The sequence below is a fragment of the Melopsittacus undulatus genome, chromosome 2 (assembly GCF_012275295.1).
Source record: "Melopsittacus undulatus isolate bMelUnd1 chromosome 2, bMelUnd1.mat.Z, whole genome shotgun sequence".
NCBI lineage: Eukaryota > Metazoa > Chordata > Aves > Psittaciformes > Psittaculidae > Melopsittacus > Melopsittacus undulatus.
Genome location: NC_047528.1, coordinates 18,789,214 through 18,810,248, shown reverse-complemented (window position 1 = coordinate 18,810,248; position 21,035 = coordinate 18,789,214). Strand labels below are relative to the sequence as shown.

The 21,035-nt window shown below is 39.4% G+C and overlaps 1 protein-coding gene across 2 annotated transcripts in view; it reads right to left on the bottom strand.

Annotated features, from left to right (window-relative positions):
* Positions 1-6,755: 6,755 nt before the first annotated feature.
* Positions 6,756-21,035, bottom strand: part of TNFRSF19 (TNF receptor superfamily member 19) — a 63,894-nt gene continuing 49,614 nt past the window's right edge. For both annotated transcript variants that reach the window (XM_031049515.2, XM_013129225.3), the window contains 5 exons: positions 18,350-18,514; positions 16,991-17,116; positions 16,136-16,238; positions 12,858-13,261; positions 6,756-9,131 (listed from right to left, as the gene is read on the bottom strand). In XM_031049515.2, the coding sequence (XP_030905375.1) occupies positions 12,865-13,261; positions 16,136-16,238; positions 16,991-17,116; positions 18,350-18,514 (791 nt within the window). In that variant the 3' untranslated portion in view covers positions 6,756-9,131; positions 12,858-12,864. The remainder of the gene's footprint in view (positions 9,132-12,857; positions 13,262-16,135; positions 16,239-16,990; positions 17,117-18,349; positions 18,515-21,035) is intronic.

The following is a 21,035-nucleotide window of genomic DNA, read 5'->3' as shown; positions in this document are numbered from 1 at the left end:
TTTGACTGGAAATGGACATCACCTGCATACCTGAGTCAGGGTTACCTAAAAAACTGCTTTCAGAAGTGGTTTTTATAGAGAGAGCCCTCTGTCACTGTCCTCATGCATTCCTAGCTAGCACAATACACATTATACTCCATTCTAGGATCTCTTTACCTTCTTTAGCTGATCTTTGGACAGTTTTGTACATTCTGCATTGCATCTTGTCCTCTCTTCCCCTTTGGCCTTGCTGACACATCTGTTTCAACTTCTGGTGGCTTCCCCTCCTCAGTGCTGCTGGGAGTTGGCTGTAAGCTCTCAGGCTGGACTGTCTGAGCTTCCCCTGCTCTGCTGGGAATACTCTCCCCTCGTTCTGATTTGCTTTTGCTTAATTAAAATGGAAGAGTAGCATTAGTGGAACACGCTGGTGTCAAGGGACCAAGCCCCTTCCCCAGTACCTGCTTTTCTGCACCACTATGGCCCTCCAATACTCCCCAGTGCAGAGCAGTATCTCCTGCCACAGGCTGCCTCTGGTGCCTGAAGCTGCCAGGCTGAGCCATGGTAAACTCCCAGTGGGCAAATCCAGCTTGTGGGCAAATGCCATAGAGCTGTGTGGAGAAAAGGGGGGTCAGTTTTGTGACAGTAGAAAGCAGCCTGTTTTGCTGCCCCTTCTGCTGCCCCATGTCTGCCTGTAGCCCCCATCAACTGTGGTGTCAATCAGCAATGGGCTGCATTTTTCTCTGGAGGATGAAATTAATAATACTGTCTTCCATCTCCAGCAGTGGCTGTACCCAGTGTGCCTTACTTTACACTGTGTGTACCCCATGAGAACTGCCACGTACCTAGCAAGGCCACCAGTGCTGACACAGAGAGGTCGTCTCTAACCAGGTGTGCTGTGCTGAAAGCTGCTTCTCACAGAGCACTGGCTTTGCTGCTGAAGCCAAGTGTGCAACTGAGCAGAAGAGGAGGCAGCCTTTGGCCCAGGGTTTCCTGCACAGCGATGCCCGCAGCCGGCTGCCGTGCCTGTGAGGGGCACAGATAAGGCTGTGTTTTAAGGCTGTGTTTTAAGGCTGTGTTTTGGGGCTGTGTTTTGCACTCTGGCCTGCATACAGGAACACATATAGAAGACTGAGGCATGCAGGTCTCTCCTCTCCTGCTGCCTGCAGAGACTGTTTTGTGTTTCAACCCAAATTGGACATTTTGTTTCACCTCTTTCATCCTGTTGGTTTTAAGATTTAAAGTGTTTTAAAGCAACATAAGTGTTAAAATAATTTCTGTTGAATCAAATAACTTCTACGTGATTTGGGCTAATATATAATCAGCAGATCTAAGCAGAAAACTAAGTCCAATTGTGTCGTCCTTTCTGCAGTAACTCTCTTACTCTGTTGATGCTGTTTTCTACCAACCTACTAGTGCACAGCAAGGAATGCCCTCCTGTGCCTCAATTTACAGACCAGCCCAACCTGCTTTGACTCACCCATTCAGGAAATTAGGTTGAGCACAGGTCAGGAGTGTGCAAAGTAGATCTGATATGATTAATTATTTATTTTGCTATACTATTCTGTGGTAAAATGACCTCGGGGAAGAGAGAATGACTGCTCCAGACAAAAGAAGAAGGTAGGGGTTTGTTTCCAGTCAGTTTAAACCATCATAATTCACAGCTGTCCTGCCTTTTGAATAGATATATTTTTTGCAGCACTTTAGGGTTAAGTCCTGTTACCGTCAGTTTTTGCACTGTGTCATGGATAGCTCTGTCTCACTTGCAGCTGTGACCAGTCGCTTGTCTCTAGTTTTCACGGAGGGTTCTTGCAGAATAATCCTGATCAGGGCATATGCTTAAAGATCACTTTAAGCACTCAGCCTTTATCTCCCATTTTAGAAGCAGCTGTTCACAGATAGGAATCCAACCAAATAAATTCCTGGGTAGGCAGGCCTTGAATGGGAGCTTGCTGCCTTTCTGAAAGTAAGCTTTGCCCAGGGTCACACAAGCCAGCATTCACACACTGTGATTGGGTACCTTTGTTTGCCTCTTTTATTTCCTTTGAATGTATACAAGAACAGAGCAAAGCTTTACAGATGCTGGTGTAAGCTGTGATGCATCTTCCAGGCTGATGAAATGAAATCCACAGTTCTACTTTCATATGGCAATGGGGAAGCAGACCAAGTAGTGGAGGGAGGAGAATGGGAAACATATTCTGGGAGGAAATAAGGGAAAGAAATCCCTGAAAATTGCAGCAGTGATAAATAAGGCAGACAGAATGGTAGGAGAGAGCCATAAAACAGGAGAGGAGGTAGGAGATAGAGACATTCCTTTCCTGATTAGAAAGAACCTTCAGTGCCAACTGTGTATTACTATTTCTGGCACTGGGCAGGGGATGGAGAGCGCAAACACTTCTGCATCAAGAATGTGGGGAAAGCGCTGCATGGATACTTCCCAAAATCAAACTTTTATGAAGACTATGCAGATAAAATGCCTGGTATGCTGGAGGGGCAGAGCAACTGTAAAGATCAGAGGAGTTTTCCAGCCTACTCATCTTCCTGTGCAGCCCAAGGTTATTTAGCTGAGCTTTTAATACACAAATGGGAATTCTGCAGAATGATTCTCCAGTGTAATTCTTAATGCAGTTTTTTTCCCTCTCTTTTTTAATTTGTTGTTGTTTGAACTACCCAAAGCTATGATTTAATAACAGGTTTATAAAGCGTGGGTTGCTGGTGTGGGCTGGGGTTTCTCTGGTCAGAGGAGCTTGGATTTGTTTTGGGCTGGGGGACAGAGAGAGACACTGGCTGCAGCATGAATCAGCATCTGATTCCTGGGCCATCTTCTGAGCGGCTTTAGGGTAGCTGCATTTCTTTTCCATGAGAAAATGGAATTAGTGTCTTACTATGGGTAGCTTGTGAGCAATGTGATTTAAGTGAAATTTGAATAGTATTTTTCTTTTGTGTGTCAAAAAAATGAGGTAATTGGGAAAATAACAGAGATTATCAGGCACTTAACCCCCGCCCAGCTCTTGCACGATGAAGTATTAACAAAACCAAACTGAAAGGTAACTTCTGCTCCCTAAAATCAGGTGCGAGTTGCAGGAGCATCCTTAGAGCTGCAGCTGCTGTATTTACCTAGACCTTTACCTTGCAATGTGCAAGCAAACCTTAGAAAGCAGATCCAAGAAGGCCTGGAGCCCCAAACCTTTAGTTATTTTTGGTCCCCCTCCCACAACTGGCAGATGATATTGATTTGTTTTTACTTACAGCTTTCAGCTACCGCAGTTACCGCACTGATACATCTGCAGATGGGGCAGTGTTGCATCTTTGGGGATTTTTAGGCTTCCAAACACATTTACAGCTACTCTCCACTTGCAGAGAGGAATCAGCTGTAACAGATGGGGTGTACCTAGGCTGCGTCCTGCTCTGCTCTGGCTTGTGAAGGTGTTGCTTCTTTCCCCACTACCCCCAGTCCACCTATTGCAGGAAGGCAATAAGAAGACTTCTCTAGTTAAAGAAAGCATCTGGCTTCAAATGCAACAAGACCTCCTCAGTGTAATTCTGTGCATTAGGAAACATCATCTGGCAGACAGATATTTTGAGGAATCCCTATTACAGCACTTGCCAACACCTCAAGTAAACTCCAGTGCTATCTATTTGTTGTTGGAAGCCACAGGAGATGTAATTTATGGCATTCTTGGGCTCTTCCCTACAGATCCCATAGCCCATTCAAACTAATGAGAGAGAGGGCTGAACCCACAGGGCTTGCTTCTTTTAGCTCATCAATAAAACAGGTATTTTATAATCTGAAGTGTTTAGAGTTTCTTCTGCCTGAGTCCATCTGTCCTGCTAGTTAAAAACCAGTATGAGAATAACATTGGGGTATTTGTCCATACAAATGCCCTAGTCATCCTTATGAGGTGTCACAGCATTTTGCCATGGCATGAAAATTTTCTCAAGCAAGGAATTTTTTCTATTTGTAGTCTCAAAATAGCAAAAAGGGTGCTGAATTTTGACAAAATATATTGCCAATATTATTGGTGGAATATTATGGATCTGTTTGGGGATCTGAAAGTTCTTTTCCAATCTAATTGATTCTGTGATTCTGTATGTCCTCACTTTTGCACAGGTGTTGAACTTTTATTGTTGAACATCCTTAGGAATATGATCAGTTCTCTTAAATTTGGTTATTATGCTGTACTACTGTAGAATATATCTTCACATGCACATCTATGTTGTGATTTTATATATATATATCTGTACTGACTGATATAGATTCTGGGCAAATCAAGGTGTTTTCTTGAATTCCAGTGGTTTGTTTTCTCCCCAGGCTTTAAATCAGTCTTCTTTGTTAAACTGTTGATTACAGACTACATATTGGTATACTATCTCCCATACTTAGGAGAATTTTTACATGCTAAATGGCATTTGAATTGCCCAGCCACAAACTGCAACTGGGCACAAGAAAGGGAAATCTCCACAAAGACTCAGGCTCAGAAAAAGCACTTTCTAATTCTGCCTTCTTTTTTTGTGTGCTTTTCCATCAACTCTTTAAAAACATAATTTATAATTTGAAGAAGACAGATCTCCCATTGTCAGGTCAATGAAAAAAGAAAACTTAAATCCAACTGCACTAAGGAAGGATTTAAGAAACCAAATTATAGGGAAAACCCCTTGTTCTTACTCAACTGACCCTGCTGTTGAAGCTGTGGTGCTTGCTGGAAGCCTTAGTGTGCTCTTAGTGTGCTATTAGAAAACATTTCCTCTAATGCCATCATTCACTGCTGCTATGTAAGCCAGCATGCTCACTAGCAAATCTACCCACTATTATTTTTGCCTGATTGAAAGCTCTACCTTATCAGCCATAATCAAAACGGCTCCTGTGCAATGGGAAGAGCAAGTGAGTTTTATCATCACTCATGCCAAAACTAAGTATGGATTAAATTGCACCCTGCCAGCACAAAGTGTGCATTGTGTAACTTTGTGCTGCAGCACCCTACTTCGGCTTGCTCTGTGCTTGATAAAACACTGTGATCCCTTCAATACCTCCTTTTCTTACAGGGCAAAACAAAGCAGCAGTGTCTGCATTGGAATGTGCGGCAGGTAGCGATCTAAGCCTCCATCACTAAAGTCAGTGAGAGGATTAATTTAATGCATGAAGGTTGTTGCTTGGAGGGACTTCACAGGAATGCAAACTGAAGGCCCTCAAAGAGCCCACAACAAAGGGAAAAGCCATATGATCTCAGCCTCCTGGTAGGACGAGGAGCACTGTATTAACAGCTTGTCTACCTTGTAGAAAAGGGAGGAAGCACTGCTGTACGGAGGAGCAGTGCAAGCAGGGAGAACATTCTGGGGTGTTGTTTTTTTCTGTAGACCTCTTCTAGAAGGGCAGTTGGCTAGAAAATTGCAGCCTTGCTAACGACATTTATATAGAATCTGATATGATCAAGTGTCTATTCAAGTTTTATGGTCACATACATAATGTTTTTTTAGTTGTATTTTGTTTCCAGATAAAGCAGAATAAATACCTGGTTTTCAATTCCTGTTTTTTTTCTTGATTTTTTTTTAATTTTTATTTTTGGCAGGGGTGTACTGTTGTGATCCCAGCAGTGCTGAGTCATCAAGTTGTCTGTATTGGCACAAAATAGACTACCAAATATGCCACGTGCTGGTCTGCAGACTTGCAAGTGTTTAAGTGCTCCAGAAGGATGATCAGGTGGGATGGGGATGTGGGCTGCTGCCATTTTTGACAGCCTCAGCAGAGGAGAAGACTACTCGGGAGTGCAGCACATGGGCACAGTTGTATAAAGAGACCTTGCTATCCTGGGAAGGTGGTCTGTGGGTAAGCTCTGAATTATGAACTTAAAAGACTGGAAAAATAACAGCAATGCACAGATGAGTACTAACATGGAATTTGGTAGACTAAACTAACAACAGGGACAGAGCTGCTTTCAATTTCTCTCAAATTTTCCCATAAAACCCTATAGTGCTACAAATTCTCCACCACAAACAACCTGGCTTTATGTTACTTATCATCCTCATCTGGATTCAGTTTCCAGTCGCTGCTTCTTACGTCTTTTCCATAAGAAGTCATGTAATTATATGCAATTATCAAATTACTCTTTTGTCTCAGTCTTCTACTCTTGTCAGTCGAACCATGCATCCCTTTCTTAATCACTAAATTGTACAGCATCCTATTCTCCTGAATCTTTTCAACATATTGAACTTCGGGACAATGTTTGGAAAATGTCTTGGAATCACGGGTAATCAGGCTTCTCTGTCAGTATTCTCTAATTCCATCTTTCTTTAACTGAGGTTTGAAACCGCTCCTGGCTGCTGCAGTGCAACTGCAGTTGCTCTGTTGGAAATCATCAGATGCCATGAGTAAGGCATCTTTTTCTGTTTCAGAAATACAGCTACTCTGATTATTTACACATCTGCCTTGTCTGAAACAGTCTACTGCATGGAGTACTTTGATTTCTTTTAAGACATTATACAGACAGTAATGGGTGGTACTTTCCAGCTGGTTTTTTTCCCTTTCTTGAGAAGCAAAATTTTGAAAAGATTTAGAAGCCCTCTGATTTTAGAGATTGATGCTAACTTACTGCTTCTTCAAGGCCCTCCAGCTTGAAGAATGATACAGCTTTTAAACAGCAAGCATCTCAAGACAAAAGATGTACCAAATGATACCATGATTTTAATGCAATTAATCCATTATGGAATTCTAAAAATAATAAAAGAATTTATCACTATGTTTGTATAGAACAGTATTATTAACTTTAGATCAACAAACCAAGGCTGGTTCACATAACATTTTATTCACAAGTAGAAAAAGTATTACAAAATGATTTATACAAGATTTTAATTTACATTCCTTAAAGGAGCATTTAAAACAGCACTGTAAGTTCCTAGACACGGTATGTGGGCAGTCGAAATGCAATGGTACTGTATGTTTTCTATCGGCATGTACAACATCGCTTGCCACAAGCAATATAAAAAAGACCAATTTGGTTAAATTAAAGAAAAAAAGTATATACACAATATACATATATATTTAAAAAGCACTCTCTTCATTGTCCTCTCTCAATTTGCTCTCAAGCTATCTGTCACTCATTTGGAGAAATGAGCGTTCTTCTCTGGATTTACCAGACAAAAAAACTTATACAAAGTGGAAATTCCAATGAGATAACATACTTACTGTGGCAGACACTGGCAAAACTTTCAAACATAGCATTTTAAAGAACTGTTGTTATTAGTGAAAGTTAAATCTCCTCATGTTCTAAAAATATCTCGCTGTATACTGAAATGCACATTGGATTTTTTCTATTTACAAAGTATATACAAAGAAGCACACATTTCTTCATGCACATGTAATGAAAAATACTATTTGTCATATCTTAAATGTATGAAAGTATCCAAAGAAATAATTCAAAGCTACTCTTATTTGAATATATATGTTCCAGTATTTAGTTGACTATTTGTATTCCCTTTATAGCTGCATATTCTGCCAGTGACCAAACGGTGCTATTTACCACTTAAAAAAAGAAATCACTTACTTAATTTCTTCACTCCCCTTGATCTGAATTTGTTAACTGTACACATGATTTCTGCACACATGAATATTTTCACTGGTGAAGAGCTGAAGCATTTTACTGCCTTGGCTGCCCACACTGGCTTCAGGTATTCTTGTGCAGGTTCAACCTTCTATTGCATGCTTCAAAGCAAAAGTGTTTTTCCATTATGGAATATGAATACTGTCTCAACATTTCCATTGCCACACAAACCGTGTGTGGAAAGATGAGTAATATTTATTGCAAATTTGCATTTGTTTTGCTGATTGCTTTGCTTTTGTCAAGGCACATTGGGTACTTAAAAGAATAATTGCTAGAGTTCATCACTGGCAAGTTGGAGCCTGTTGAATGTCATGAATCAGTAGGCGTTATTGGGATTACTCACAGAACTGAGAACTATTTTAGGGATGAAATGGCTTGAGGAAAAAATGGTATTATGGGATAGGGTGCAACAAATTGCATTTAAAAATATCTTAACAGCAATGAAGGCAGAGAACTGACACTTTGTTAGGCATGCACACAACTTTGAGGATTCAGTTCAGAGGGTTTTTTGTAAATGTTATGAAGCAATTTTTGTGTGGCAAAAATGTATCTACACAATACTACAGACAGAAGGTAGAGTAACGTGGATGAATAGGTCTGCTAAATGACAGAATTAGGTCAACATGAAGCTTGATCCTTAAAAATAATTCATTACTAAAAAATATTAGTAATAGTCTCCTTGTATGAATATATTCATGGCACCTCCTATAGACTAGCATTTTGATGTGACAGTTGATTACGTTTATTTCAACGTCTCAAAATTACATGCTATAACAACAAGTGCTGTATTCCAATACTGAGACCACCAATTAAACATAACAACCTTATCTGTACGGCTGACTTTCATTAAACTAAATCTAATTTAAAGTTAATTTCCTGCTATATTTAACAAAACAATGCCTCCTCCACAAGTGTAATAATTGGATGGAGGGGACATCAACCATACATATTGTAACATGCAAGTTCTTTAACTCCCAAACTAGCTTATTGACTATAATGTAATATATAAGAAAAGCTTCAGTTTATCAATAGATGATTCTTGCATAAATAGAAATGTTTGTTTTCATAAGTCAAGTCCTTCAACAGCAGGAAACTGATTTAAAATTAGAACCAGCCAAAAAAATCCTAATGCATGCATAAATCTGCAAGCAGAACAACTGGCAGCATCCTGTCCCACGCCTTCTAACATCTGTAGTCATATTTAAGATGCCCACCTAAACACACTGAAGCATTTATATTTCTTGCTGTATTTACATATACTTTTAAGCTCACTCCATTAGACTTTTTGAGAATCTGAGGGAATAGAAGGTTCTTTTTTAAAAGTGATGCAAAAGGTCATAAATCAATTTTCAGGAATCTCCTAGGATGCTCCTTGAAGTTTCACTTTACAGCTGTTGCAGGTCAGATGCAACTGCTCAGAAGGTGTGAAATGATGCCATTTTCTTCCCATCTGGTTTTAAGACCATGCAACATTGAAGACTGGACTAAGTTTGATGAGAATCAGCAGAGGAGCACAAGGGACGCATTCATCCTTAGTGCTGAGAGGAATAGCTTGGTTTCCTAAAAGAAAGTGATAGAACAGTGGTTACATAATCTCATAAAACACCTTTGTGTACTTCTACAGTTAACTAAGCACTAAAAATTCATCTTGCTTACTGCTTGCTGTAAAAATCCACCTTAACCTAAAGCTGAAACTTGTAGCAACACTACCTTGCAATATAATAAAATAAGAAATTATGGACCTACGCAAGACTGCAATGCATCCACATGTACTAAGATAAAGGGCAAAAAACCTCTCAAATAAAAGGGACAAACTGAGGTGAAAGAATTTTCTTGAAGTTGTACAGGTGGACAGAGTTCAGCCTGAAAATACATCTCGGGCAAGTCTAGTCCCAGTCCTCAAATACTACTTATATTTCTCCATTAAAGATGCATACATAATGGTGCACTGCAGAGTCCAAATATAGAGAAATTGTACAAAACAAATCAGTGAAGTCTATTAAAGAAAAAAAACATGAAGAAGAACCTAACCCTCCCAAACCATCTTGCTTATTCAGAATGATACACAAATCTCAGTAGAACCACCACGCAGCCTTCTCTTCTCCAGGCTGAACAGCCCCAACTTTCGCAGCCTGTCTTCATATGGGAGGTGCTCCAGTCCCCTGATCATCCTCATGGCCCTCCTCTGCACTTGTTCCAACACTTCCATGTCCTTTTTATGTTGAAGACACCAGAACTGCACACAATACTCCAAGTGAGGTCTCACGAGAGCAGAGTAGAAGGGCAGGATCACCTCCTTCAACCTGCTGGTCATGCTCCTTTTGATGCAGCCCAGAATACAGTTGGCTTTCTGGGCTGTGAGTGCACACTGCTGGCTCATATTCATTTTCTCATTGGTCAACACCCCCAAGTCCTTCTCCGCAGAGCTGCTCTGAATCTCTTCTCTGCCCAACCTGTAGCTGTGCCTGGGATTGCCCTGACCCAGGTGTAAGATCTTGCACTTTGGCTTGGCTGAACTTCATGAGGCTGGCATTGGCTGCCTCACAAGCATGTCAAGGTCCCTCTGGATGGCATTCCTTCCCTCCAGTGTATCAACAGAACCACACAGCTTGGTGTCATCGGCAAACTTGCTGAGGGCACACTGAATCCCACTGTCCATGTCAGCGACAAAGGTGTTGAACAAGACCAGTCCTAGCACTGATCCCTTGGGGACACCACTTGTTACTGATCTCCAGCCGGACATTGAGCCATTGACCACAACTCTTTGTGTGCAGCCATCCAGCCAGTTCTTTATCCACCGAGTGGTTCATCCATCAAATTGATGTCTCTACAGTTTAGAGACAAGGATGTCATGTGGGACAATATCGAACCCTTTGCACAATTCCAGGTAGATGACACCAGTTTCTATGCTGTTATCTATCTGTTCTGTTGCTCCATCACTGGAGGCCAGCCTCTATTATGTATCAACCTCTGAAGCTGATAGTGGCTGTCAGTAGCTGTATTAAGTGGCTGATAGTGATATCAGCAAGTTGCTCATAGTGATAGTCAGCTGATAGCTGATAGTTTAGTGGGAAAAAAACCTACAAACTTTTGAATTTTTAATCTTATTAATATGGAAATATATTCCCTTAAAACATCAGGAGAGCATTTAAGTTCCACTGATAACTGCTGAAAAACTGGGAACTCACAGCATTAAAATTTTCAGTCATAGCCATGTCACTGTCCCTTCCTATATGTATCTAGAGAATACAGCTACCACCTAATGGTATTTGGCATATTTCAAAATTAAACTATGACAATTGCTATCTGACACATGGTCAGTTAGTACCAAACATTGTTAGAGGCAAAACTATCTATTGTAAATAATCTATTGAGAAAGATATGTATGACTAGAGAGCAGACTTTGGACTCTTCAGGGACCTGCTTAGCAAGGTTCCAGGGGATATAGCCCTAGAGGGCAAGGGGGCCCAAGACTGTTGGTTGATATTCAAGAATCACCTACTACAAGCTCAGGAGTGTTGCATCCCAACTAAAAGGAAGTGCAGCAGGAGGGCCAGGAGACCTTCATGGATGGATAAACAGCTGCTGAGGAAGCTTCGAAGGAAAAAAGAGGCTTATAAAAGGTGGAAGCAAGGACAGGTGGCCTGGGATGAATACAGGGATGTTGTCAGGGTAGTTAGGGACCAAGTTAGGAAAGCTAAGGCCCAGTTAGAATTAAACTTGGCTAGGGATGTTAAAGATAACAGGAAGGGATTCTATAGGTATGCAGTGAATAAAAAACAGAATAGGGACAACATAGGCCCCCTCTGGAAGCTGCTGGGAGAACTGGCTACACAGGATTTGGAGAAGGCTGAGGTTCTGAATTACTTCTTTGCCTCAGTCTTCACTGGCAAAGGCTCTGAACGCAGCACCCAAGTCTTGGAAGACAAATGCAGGGACTATGAAAATGAAGACCTTAGGCCCACTGTAGGAGATGATCTGGTTCGAGACCATCTTAAGAACCTGAACATGCACAAGTCCATGGGACCTGATGAAATCCATCCGCGGGTCCTGAAGGAGCTGGAGAATGAAGTTGCAAAGCCACTGGCCATCATATTTGAAAAATCAATGGCAGTCAGGGGACCAGGCAGCACAGGACTCTGTGCCTGGCAAAATCTTGGAGCAGATTCTCTTGGAAGGCATGCTAAGGCACATGAAAAACAACAAGGTGCTTGGTGACAGCCAGCATGGCTTCACTAAGGGGAAATCCTGCCTGACCAATTTAGCGGCCTTCTATGATGGGGCTATGGAACTGATGGACAGGGGTGGAGCAGTTGACGTCATCTACCTGGACTTGTGCAAAGCATTCGACACTGTCCCACACAACATCCTTGTCTCTAAATTGGAGAGACATCAATTTGATAGGTGGACCACTCGGTGGATAAAGAACTGGTTGGATGGCTGCAAGCAAAAAGTGCACAGGAGACTGTTTCAGCTTTCCAGCCACAGCCTGCACAAACCTTGAGTAACAACATCAGTACATGCCATGATTTAGGATCTTTTTAACAGATCAGTTTTTTGTTTCAAGTTACTTCCAATAGTATAAAATGCCATTTATAAATACAGAGCACAGCTAATATTCAAAAAGATATAATGATGAAGCAGTAGCAGTCACTGTTATATAGAAAGGATTGTTTATAACTTCTTTCCATTCTGACCTTGGACCTGCATTTTCTCTGAGCTTTTATAGATTAAATTATATTTTATGGACAAGCTTCTAGACTGTTTTTTCCTGATGACATGGGAATACGAATGGCATTAAAATGCATTAAAGATTCTTCTGTTTATGTTACTGCTGTAGTTACTTCACACAGAAGATAAATATTTTTTGATGAACACCTGCATGTCTTTTATGCTTTGTTTACAATGAACAAAGACAAGTCTTCAGTTCTTCCCTCATAAACAAGGACTAACCTCACATAATAGTTCATAAGGCTATTAAGCTGATTTTCCCCCCTGAATTTAAATGAAAGAAGCCCTCATCCTGATAAAAGCTGACTGGTGTAACTCTCCCCTGTATTCTGGTTTATACTATTCATATAGTTTGAGTAATTACACCTTAAAATTCAATCAATGATTCATAATGTGAAACTGTTGAATCTCTTGTAAGAGTTTTAATTTATTTCAGCAATAGCTAGGTGTAACCTATAGAGAAACATGACCCTACAATGTTTTACCATTGTATTTTTATCTAGCAGTCCATGTCCTAAGTACTCATTCTCACTTATTTGTAGTTTTGGATTTTACCTCTTTATCAGTCTGTAGAGTCATTTTCTGTTCCATTATGCTTTGTCTTTGGCTGGGTTTCAGCAGCCTCTGCATTCTGAAGTGATGAAACTTCTATGCATGTTCTATGTTTAGAGATTTCAAAGGACTTCGCAACATTTCCATCAAGAGACTTAGCTGAAATAGGTACTTCACTTATTTCCTGGTCATCATCCAGCTCAACAGTGACTGCATTTTCAGTCTCAGTACTGCACGATTTTGCAGATCCTCCAGCCAGTTCTGAATATGATTCACAGAAAGAAATGCTGTCACAACAAGCTGAGTTTTGCATAAGAGGCCAAGCATCTGGAATGTCTCCGCAAGTAGAGTGTGAAAGAGAACCAAGGAAGGTAGGAATCATTTCTCCGGTAACAGAATCAGAAGCCCTGCAAAAGGATATAAGACACATGGTTTCAAAAGCATTCCAGAAAATATTATCATATTGTAATTATTGCGATTAGTAAATATAGGTATTTCACAAATGTTTATCAGGGTCATATTATGTTAATGCTCTGGAGACATCCTGTACAAACAAGTTCTGAAAAAATACAGTTTATTCCTTGTCTGTAAATGAAGAAAGCTCTAGAGAACACTATCTGAGGTAAAGAGGATACCTAGAGACCTTCATGCTGTGAATTCAGGGTTCTAGAACATAAAAACTGCGGTTGGGGTTGTCAGAACAGAAATAAGATGAAAAAATATTATAGCAGTGTTCAGATACAAAGACTGTTGCAAAAAGGTATTTATTTGTTCTCAATGCATGGTGGGGTGTGAAGACAAGATATAACAGGCTTAAATTGCAGCAAAAAATTGTGGAATCTCCAACACCAGGGTTTTTCTCAAAAAACTCCCCAACCCTTCAGGTTAAACAAATACCTAATGGAATAAAAGAAGTAAAGGGGGTTCAGCCTGGAAGCAGGCCATAGACAACGAGACTGCTTGAAACTCCTGTGATTTCACAGAACTCTGTGATTTCACACTGAACATGCCTTTACTTTAGACTTTTCAGTTAGACTTTTCAGTTTGTTCCGTCTAGCCTTCAAAATGTGAAATGTTTTTTTCCTACTCTCTTTCATGTGCAAAGGACATAATATTAAAGAATGGCAAGGATTTTTAATTCTCATGAGAGTTATTTTTAGTTTACTTGGAAGAAAGTGGAAGTAGAAACTCAGTATTATCTATCTCAAATATATTTAAAGTGCAGGATGATACTGACATGTCTGAGTGCTCTATACATGCCTACCTGTTGAAAGCCCATTAATGTTTTTTACTGTAGTATACTAAAATAAGTATCAACAAAACCAAAGCAATATACTAATATATTTTACTTCCAAAACCTGCGTACAGATTTATAAAACTGTAAAGCCTACATGAAGTCTGAGGTACAGTAATAATTTGTGTAACATAACTTATCCCACATTAACAATGCCTGTAACTGATTTTAAGTCACCTTACTCATTTCCAAACCAGAATGCTTTAATAGTTTTGATATACACAAAGCATTCTCATAGATGAGGCCAAAAGTCACAACATCACACCACAATTGAAGGAAACACATTATTCTGGCAAAGGAAATTGGAGCAAACTCTATTTCTACTGGGAGGAACCATGGGATCTTTGATGTCCACATACCATGAATATAACATTTATTTTTAAAGCCTTAACCAAAAGATCCCACACAAAGTACACAACTCTCAATTTGTCAGCCTTAGTGGCATAAAAAGATGACTCAAGCTTGCTGGTATTTAAACAAGTTTTTATAGAAAATTTAAGTATTTTGTATCTTGTACTTAGGTCACCGAGTCACCTTGCATAAACAATACCTACGAAGAAGCTGCCTCTACATTTTTAGTTACATTTGGCCATAAGAACAAAACAGCTGGAGACCAATTTAAACCTTATATGGAAAACTATTCTAGCTAAAAGAAATAAATACATCCTGTGTTAAAATCTGTACTCAGGAAACTCTGGATGACACCATAAATTTTATATATATAGCTCATGGCATGGCTGTAGAAATAACTACTCTAGTACTCTATATTCAGCTGATCAGGAGAAAATAATGGTTACAGTCTGGTAGAAATTCAGAAATACTAGATATTTCAAATCCCACAGTCAGAAGGATATTTTCATCAATGACCTGGATGAGGGAACCAGGTGTACCCTCAGCAAGTTCGCTGATGACACTAAACTGGGAGGAGTGGCTGACACACCAGAAGGCTGTGTTGCCATTCAGCAAGACCTGGACAGGCTGGAGAGTTGGGCGGGGAGAAACTTGATGAAATTCAACAAGGGCAAGTGTAGAGTCTTGCATCTGGGGAAGAACAACCCCATGTACCAGTACAGGTTGGGGGTTGACCTGCTGGAAAGGAGTGAAGGGGAAAGGGACCTGGGGGTCCTGGTGGATAGGAGGATGACCATGAGCCAGCAATGTGCCCTTGTGGCCAAGAAGGCAAATGGCATCCTAGGGTGCATTAGAAAGGGGGTGGTTAGTAGGGCAAGAGAGGTTCTCCTCCCCATCTACTCTGCCTTGGTGAGGCCGCATCTGGAATATTGCATCCAGTTCTGGGCCCCTCAGTTCAAGAAGGACAGGGAATTGCTTGAAAGAGTCCAGCACAGAGCCACAAAGATGATGAAGGGAGTGGAACACCTCCCTTATGAGGAGAGACTGAGGGAGCTGGGTTTCTTTAGCTTGGAGAAGAGGAGACTGAGGGGTGACCTCATCAGTGTTTACAAATATGTGAAGAGTGGGTGTCAGGATGATGGAGCTAGGCTTTTTTCGGTGATATCCAGTGATAGGACAAGGGGCAATGGGTGTGAACTGGAGGTTCCACATTAACATCAGGAAGAACTTCTTTACTGTAAGAGTGACAGAGCACTGGAACAGGTTGCCCAGGGGGGTTGTGGAGTCTCCTACGTTGGAGATATTCAAGGCCCGCCTGGACAAGTTCCTGTGTGATGTACTCTAGGTTTCCCTCCTCTTGCAGGGGGGTTGGACTAGATGATCTTTCGAGGTCCCTTCCAACCCTTGGGATTCTGTGATTTCCTATAAAAAGAAAATCTTCATGACACTTCTAAACTGCACCTTAATCACAAATTTATGCAGCACCTTGCCAACCCATAGCAGAAGAGAGGGTTACCAATGCCTCTAAGGTACCACACTGTAATTCCACTGCAAAAAGCCACTGTATCTGTATAAATATTAATCTGACTGCATAAAAATGTTTAATGTTTTACAGACATTTATAAAACTAAGTTACCTTTCATTGAGCGTAGTCTGGGAGTGGAAAGCACAACTGTGACTGCTGTGCTCCATGCTACAGGTTTCATCACAACACAGTGATGGAATCAAGTGAACTGGTCCTAAGGAATGAAAATTATTTAACAATGTTTAAAGAGTTACAGCTCTGTATACTCTTAGTCTCTGTCCTCCCTCAAACTTGATTATTAGTTTACCAGTTACATTAGAATATATGGGTTGAAGAATGAGATTTCTTATTGCAAAAAATGAGTAATTTTATTACTTTAAAATCAAATTACTTATAAGAGTTAAGCCCTTCCTCCAGGTGTAATATAGATGTCAGTCATGAGCATCTACTTTTTAAATTAATTTGTATTTCAATTGGATATACAGGAGAGAAGCTACCACATCTCTGAGTTAACATATTAAAACTGTATTTGTGTTTAATTATGTAGTTGTTAATGTAATACATGAATCTTTTCTGATGCAACTTCATAAAATCTAAATGATTTGAATTGTTCAGGTTGTTAATGTCCTTCAGCATTCATATCATGTTCTTAGATACTGCCTGGTAAATCCTTGAAACTAATTTAAGCCTCAAAGCCAGATGCAATGCTATTTTTATCTGAAAGAAATGAGATGGACACGTAAAGCTTGGGGTGTTTTTTGTTTTGTTTTTGATTTTGGTTTTTTTTAAGTGAAGGGTCATTGGAATGAAAACAGGAAAAAAAATCATAACCAAATATCTACTTAGAAATTCTATTTGACTATATTAGCTCTGTAGTTCAAGTTCAGTGTCACAGCTCTAGCATTACATATATGTTAAATATATGTTCATCATGCCATAAAGTCAACTTTTAGTAGACATACATACCACATGTCTGTGATGTGCTTCTTTGGCACTGACAACATGTTCTGTGGTCATATTCATTTAGCCGTGGTCTGTCAAAACATGACAATTCAGAGCCATTGTAGTGAATGTCTTGTGATCTCAGAGACCCTTTGGACAAAATTAATAAAAACATACATTAGTAAATGATACCCTTTTCCCTGTTCAGAGCCTCCTATCTTCATAGAATGCCTAAATGTCACACTAAATAGTATTTCTATACATCTTCCAACTGAAAGATCCACAGTGATCATGCAGTTTCATACAACACAAACCACAGATTTTACAACAAACCCTAGAACAGCTGGTTCAACTACAGCCACTTCTAGCAAGACATCTGCTCTTATTTTGATGATTTAAGAGTATATCTGTTACATTTTCTCATTGTTTAACAATTCTCAGTGATTCCCATCTGAAATTTTCCACATTCAGCTTTCAGCCAGTGGGATTTTGTTTATAGTATCTTAAAGAGCTATATATTAACAGCAGACTTCCTTTAATCTGTATAATTGTAGGCCAAGGCAAACGAGTTACTAAACTTCACTAACTGAAGTTTGAACTCACTATGTCTGAATTTCTCAAAACTTGCATTGTAAAACCTCTTCTAAGTTAGGAACAAGTCTTGCAATGCCTCTCTCAATCTCTTTTTATTGTGCTGTAAACAGTGATATAAATCTTGTTTGATACCCACAGTTCATTAGGTGCTATAAACATTTTAAAAGAAGATATAAAAAATGATAAATGGGAACTAGGGTGCTTTGAATTTTTCTTATTTTAAATTAATGAGCAGAAAAATGTTCATTATAAACGAACTGAATTATATTGATGAGCTGTTATGGATTTTTTTTTTATTTACAAATTTAACTGGTTTAGGCATTCAAGTCATCTTGAACATGCCCATAAAAGCAAAATTGTTAATGACAAATCTGCTATCTAGACCAGCCACATTCAGAATCTTGATGGACTAATCTGTTTCACAATAGCTTGTGATGCACAGATCCTCCAAGCTGCTATTTCCACACTGGCATTGCAACTTTATAATGATTTACCAGCTTGCATCCCAAATGATCCAAATATATCTGTGCAGCATCTAACAAAGTGTGGCAAGGAATTAATGCAATTGGACTATTTCTGGACATCTGCACAGCATTTTCTCAGCAGAAGTTGGAACATCCACACTCAATTGGCAAACTTGTATGGAGTCTTGGGCTTCAGCCAGCTTGTTCATCTCATTGTTAATCTTGCTTTAATGCTGTAGACTTTTATCTACCTACAGGGAGATCTGCCCAACTAATACCAGTTTATATAAATATTAAAAAGAAAGAGTAAAAACTGGAAACTCACAGCTTGGTTTCTTCTCCATAAACTGCCTCTTACAATAGATAACACAAAGAATAAGGAGAGCTAAGAGCACGGTTGCAAGGGCACTGCATATAACAGCTGCTAGTGCAGTGTCTCGAGGACTGGAAGCAGTTGAAGGGATCTTCACAAGATTTACTTTGGTGGTACCTGAAACATAACATAATTAAATAGTATTTCAGGTGAACTGCAAGCATTTCAGGAATATAGTTATGTAAATGAAAGTCTGGGAAAGAGAAGAGGTTTGTATCACAAAAACAAACAAAAAAAAAGACATTCCATGTGCCACTGTTGCACATACAAGCAGATATGAGTATCAGCAACCAAAAAGACATTTTTAAAATTATATTACAAAATGAATTATGATGAGGGCAGACACACACAAACATATTCTGACTGTCCATGGAATGGAATCAGATCTTCTCCATGAAAACCAAGACCTCTCAATTTTTAATATCAGAAGATTTTAATATGGAGAACATTTCTTAGTGTCTATCTCAGCAAGCTGTCCACTAGAGGGAGTCAAAAATACATGAACTTCCCTTAAAAAGGGAAATTTCCTGAGACCTGAGACCCCCACAGAAGTCCAAATGCTATGAAAGGTATTATTTTACTTGGTTGTATATGCCATGACACCATGGTAATTTCTAAGATCAAATTTAATATTTCAATTATGTTATCTTTTTTATTCAGTGATAGTTAGTTAATACAAATAATACCTCTAGTAAAAGTTCGAAAAGATTGACTTTATATCCATAATAGTAAAGACTTCAGTGATTTTTCTAGCTTTGACAAACATTATGTGGAAAATGAAAAATCTTTTTAAAGGATCAAAGCTTAACCTACAGCTATTGAAACTATCTTAAATTACAGATGGTCTTTTAAAGCAAATTCTTTTTCAACAGCTTATGAATTTTGATAGCTCATCTATTTCCATCTACTTTGAAGTCTGCATCAATTCAATGTTTTATGGGAAAAAGGAACAAAAAAAAATGGAGCATTTCTGTGACAGCAAATTTTTTAAAACCCACAAACCATATTTTATTAACTTAGAAGATAAATTGCCTATTTATGCCAGAAAATCTTTGGTTAAAACCTAAAGACTATAATTTCCTAAAAAATGTTCCACGTAGTCAGAAATTTAAATTAGGAGATGAATGTCTGACAGAGTACATTCAAATCACTAATTAAATTGTACATACATAGAATTGATACCTACTGCAATACAGTAACAGCAGGAGAAAACTTTCTAGATTAGTGCAATCAATGGAATTGTATTACTCAGAAATAATTTTCTGAAACAGTTACGGTATTTCCTCTACACACACCAAACGTGGGCACCAAAGAGTTTTACAATGTCACGTTGCTTTGTTATAATGGCAAGACTGCCAAAAAGCTAGATATTTTGAAAATAATTCTATCCAATTCTGAGTCTTCAGACCACTTAGCACCAAAGAAAATATTAACTTCTAGGAAATAAAAAATCCAAATTCTTTAAACAGACACTGACATGTTAAACAGTTTCTGTGGATTATAGTATCATGAAGGGGGCCTACAGGGATGCTGGTGAGGGACTATTCATTAGGGACTGTAGTGATAGGACAAGGGGTAACGGGTTGAAACTTAAACAGCAGAGGTTTAGATTGGATATAAGGAAGAAATTCTTTACTGTTAGGGTGGTGAGGCACTGGAATGGGTTGCCCAGGGAAGCTGTGAATGCTCCATCCCTGGCAGTGTTCAAGGCCAGGTTGGATGAAGCCTTGGGTGATATGGTTTAGTGTGAGGTGTCCCTGTCCGTGGCAGGGGGTTGGAACTAGATGATCTTAAGGTCCTTTCCAACCCTAACTATTCTATGATTCTATGTAGCTGCTGGTGAGTGGGGGAAGATGAAATAACAGAGAATTCAGATCATGGCTGTTATTCAGAAGAAAGAATATTTAGCTGTAAATTTTCCAATTTCAATGTGAAAAGAAACAAGTGTTACTGCATTTACATCTGCTCAAATACTTCTATTTATCTTTGACTTGTATTATTAATTTCCAGTGTCACATCAAAATTGTGAAAAACAAATTATAGCACATCTTTTTTATGAGCTTTTAACTTGCCAAATTGGATGAAGTGGAGCTACTGTAAAGTCCAAAGAACTGCTACAAAAATGATTGAAGAACTGAAGCCTCTCTCCTGTGATGTAAGTCTGAGAGAGCTGGGATTGCTCAGCCTAGAGTAGAGAAGGCTCAGGAGGGCTTTCAGTGTATATAAATCCTTGAAGAGAGCATGCATAGTGGACAGAGCTAGGCTCTTTTCAGTGGACCAGAGACAATGGGGCACAAACTGAAACACAGAAGGTTCCCTCTGAACATCAGGAAACGCTTACTTTAACTATGAAGTTAGGCAAGCACCAGCACTGATTGACCAGAGTGGTTGCGAGTCTTCCTCCTTGGAGATGCTTAGAAGCCATCTGGACATCGACCTGAGCAACCAGCTCTATGTGAACCTGCTTGAGCAGAGGGGGGTGAACCAGATGGTTTTCATAGGTCCGTTCTTACCCCAACTGTTCAGCAATTCTGAGTTATTAAAATAGAGCAGATCTCAAAACTGAAGTCAATAAAGAGGCTGATGTCTACATGAACTAGACATATATTTTGAAACTGTGTCCTTGTACTGAAATGTT